A 3,588-nucleotide genomic window follows, 5' to 3' on the forward strand; every position below is an offset into this window, starting at 1 on the left:
TTAAATAAGGATCATTCGTGACGTGCGGTGTGTCAGTTTAAACAATGGAAGTTCAACACTGATTGCCTGGTTCCGTGTACTTTATCTTTATATGTGAATTATGACTTTTAAAGTTACAACGCTATTTGTTCACTGCGATAAATGAATGTAGTTTAGTACATACAGTTATTTAAGTGTGATTGGATATACAATAAACCCACAACGCATGTTAAGATGCGTTCTTTGTTACAGTGTGTTATATAATAATTCGTTTATTCTCTGACATGCATTCGGATAACGGATTACCTAACGGAAAGAAAGTATCTAAATATGTACTTACATATGTCGAGTTCTGACTAGCATATATGGTGTAAAGGAAAGTTTTGTTCGCGATTGCATTCTCTTAACAAATATATCACTTTAGCTGATATGGCACAAATGTCAGAAACCGGACACCCTATTAAGATTGAATGACAAATGAAAAGTATTGATTGAGAAAGAAAAGTGTTTTTTCTCTCTCCTTCTCTCATGATAATTTCACCGAAGTGTGACCTGTTAGCGTTATAGCGACATACAATACACTCGTATGAAACGGAATCCCCGTGTTATTACAATGCTCGTCGGGGATGTCATATCGCATACGAAAACAAGCCGTGTACTCTGTTCCCAGTTTATCATGGATAAGACGAATGGATTGTATGCAAATGAAGCCGTCTGAAATTACTGTCAAGAGGTTCGAGTCTCCGTTTCTCTCGGCTGTAATCGTTGTATCAAGTGAGAGGGGGGAATCGGGTCACGCCGTCAACCAATCGTGACAAACTTGCAGCGGTGGCTACGTTAATTTATAGTCTATAAATAGAGGTGGCGATTTCAGCCAGGGATATCCCTACATCACCCCACTGCTGTATGAGGTGCACTACTCGTGGTGAACTGTCAAACAGATATATTATATTGGTTATCTCTGCGCAGGAGTTTAAAAATCGCCACACTGGATATTTCGTGGTTGAGAGAGCTCCTCGATACGGTGAGGATGGAGGACTTTCTCCCGCTCGTCTCCTCTCTGGAGAGGGAACAGTTCACGCTGCAGAGGCTCAACTCGGCTGGGGAGGAGAGTGATTCCAGCTTCGAGGATTTCCGTAGCCACAGTCCGGCCAGCGTGTGGAGTCTGGACAGTATGGATGATGACTTTTACTTGGAATATTTGTTTTCGCAAGGACTCGCTGATGCCATAGAGAAGGCTTCTGATATGAGTGGAGCTGGTGCTTCTCGTGTGACGGGGAACAGCTCCGCGCCGGTGAATTTTTCAGAAGTTCCGTCGACCCATAGTCAACCTATTCATAGTATAGCCCTTCAGAATTACGTCCCCACCAATCCACCGGCATCGGCAGCTGCTCAAAACAATCCATCGTACAGTGCAATGACATTTGTGGACAAAGATGTGTACACGGTTCCTGACTGCACCCCGTTGTCATCAGATGACGTGTTTCAGTCCCACATCGGCAGCGTCAGCAGCACCATCATCAATAACATCAACATCAACAACATGAATAACAGCAGCACGACGTCCAACAACGATCTAGTAGTGCTAGGTGTGGGTTTGCAGAACCTGATGCATAATTACGCGAGCAAAGGTACGTCACAAGAAGTCACCGTTGGAATTCAGAACAATTCTTTTCGCAGGCAGACGGCATTCGACAGCAGCAGTAGCAGCAGCAGCAGCAGCGGCAGCAAGATGCTGGTGAGTCCAGGACGGCACGTACTGAGCCACGCCTCCACCAACTCCTTACTGACTCAAACCCACAGATTCGATGAGGTGAAAATGAGGACTCTGAAATCGAGTCCTGTGAAGTCTGGCGGTGCCAGGGATAAGGTGGAGGAGAAGATCTACCACTGCACGTACGCCAACTGTAACAAGGTGTACAGCAAGAGCTCACACCTGAAGGCGCACCTGAGACGCCACACGGGGGAAAAACCGTTCGAGTGCACGTGGGCCGGCTGCGGCTGGAGATTTTCGCGCTCAGACGAACTCGCCAGGCATAAACGTTCTCACTCCGGGATTAAGCCGTACCAGTGCAAGATTTGTGAAAAACGATTCTCACGGTCCGACCATCTGTCCAAGCATCTAAAGGTGCACAGGAAAAGGTAGAACACGATAGTGACGATAGATAATACAAAACAAAAATATCATTTTTAGGTCATTTTTAACATTTATATTTATTATTATTTCCTCCCTATTAGATATCATATGCAAAACTTTAATCAAGACTATGCAATAAGGCTGTCTCATAACATTAAAAAAACAAATGTCCACCAGATGGCAGCTTGGTGTAATTGAAGTACATTAATTAACATAATGGTGTATTTTGTGTGATACTTTTATACATGTTGTATTGCAATATGGCATTAGTGAAATTATGAACGTGTATAAATTTTACAGTTTTCTTCATGGATGAATGTGAAAGAAAACATTATATCGTTACGTGGTTATGAAATACTATATTGAAAGTTCTAAAAGAAAATCATTATCATGTAATCATTCACATAATTATGATTTTTAATCCACCATTCTACATCGTATATCAATTCCAATCCCAAACCAATAATATGATGAGTTTCAAAGTCAAATATCTTGAGTCCCAAATCAAAGATGTGGAGTGTCATAATTGAAAAAGGACAATTATTTGGATATAGTGAGCCACTAGTGGACCAAAATCATGAGACAATTCTTGAAGGTTTTTAAAGAGCTCATTTGTGTATCAGCTCAGTGGTGTATCGACATTTTGTCTTAGGTTGTTCATGTGATCTAGCAGAGCGTTTCGTCATAGTCATCATCATAATATCAGGATCCGGCCAAACGTATTATTCACGCCACATTACCATACGATGGACAGAAGGAATATTGTTCGTTGGACTTTAAACTGCTTGTTACAGATCCAGTTTGAAACGTCACTGTTAACCATTAAAAGGTGATAAATCAAATTATAATGTATATTGGTATTTGTTTATGCATATTTAGACAGTAAGAGAGAGAGAGAGAGAGAGAGAGAGAGAGAGAGAGAGAGAGAGAGAGAGAGAGAGAGAGAGAGAGAGAGAGAGAGAGAGAGAGAGAGAGAGAGTCAGTCAGTCAGTCAGTCAGTCAGTCAGTCAGTCAGTCAGTCAGTCAGACAGACAATGAGAGGCAGATATTAGACATACTCATTAATATTATTAACATACACATGCATGCTATTACATGCTATTATGTCAGGCAAAATTAAAATACATATTCACTATAATATGAAGCAATATGGCTTTAGTCGCAAAACCCCACAACAAACCTCCCTAAATTTGTACAATAAAAAAATATTAAAAATTATAATAAAAAAGGACAAGAATGAAAGTACATAATAAGAATAAAATGACACGGGGGTAGAAACTAAACTCTCTTTGACAACTACCCCTACCCCCTCCTGTGATGATTCCTAGAACTACCCCTTAGACATGTGACATACTAATTTCACCACGTGGGTTCCGAGTAATGTTGTTATTTATTGTGCCGCATCACCACGTTTCAAACTCGGCGAACCATGACCGTTCACTGACATTCTCATATATACAGGTCACATTTCT

The 3,588-nt window shown here is 41.2% G+C and overlaps 1 protein-coding gene across 1 annotated transcript; it reads left to right on the forward strand.

Moving 5' to 3' along the window:
- Positions 1 to 307: 307 nt before the first annotated feature.
- Positions 308 to 2,958, forward strand: LOC121367480 (Krueppel-like factor luna). Its single transcript, XM_041491676.1, has one exon. It carries the CDS (start codon positions 1,010 to 1,012, stop codon positions 2,123 to 2,125), a length of 1,116 nt encoding a protein of 371 aa, XP_041347610.1. The 5' UTR covers positions 308 to 1,009; the 3' UTR covers positions 2,126 to 2,958.
- The last annotated feature ends 630 nt before the right edge of the window (positions 2,959 to 3,588 follow it).

This window comes from Gigantopelta aegis, chromosome 3 (assembly GCF_016097555.1).
Source record: "Gigantopelta aegis isolate Gae_Host chromosome 3, Gae_host_genome, whole genome shotgun sequence".
Taxonomy (NCBI): Eukaryota; Metazoa; Mollusca; class Gastropoda; order Neomphalida; family Peltospiridae; genus Gigantopelta; species Gigantopelta aegis.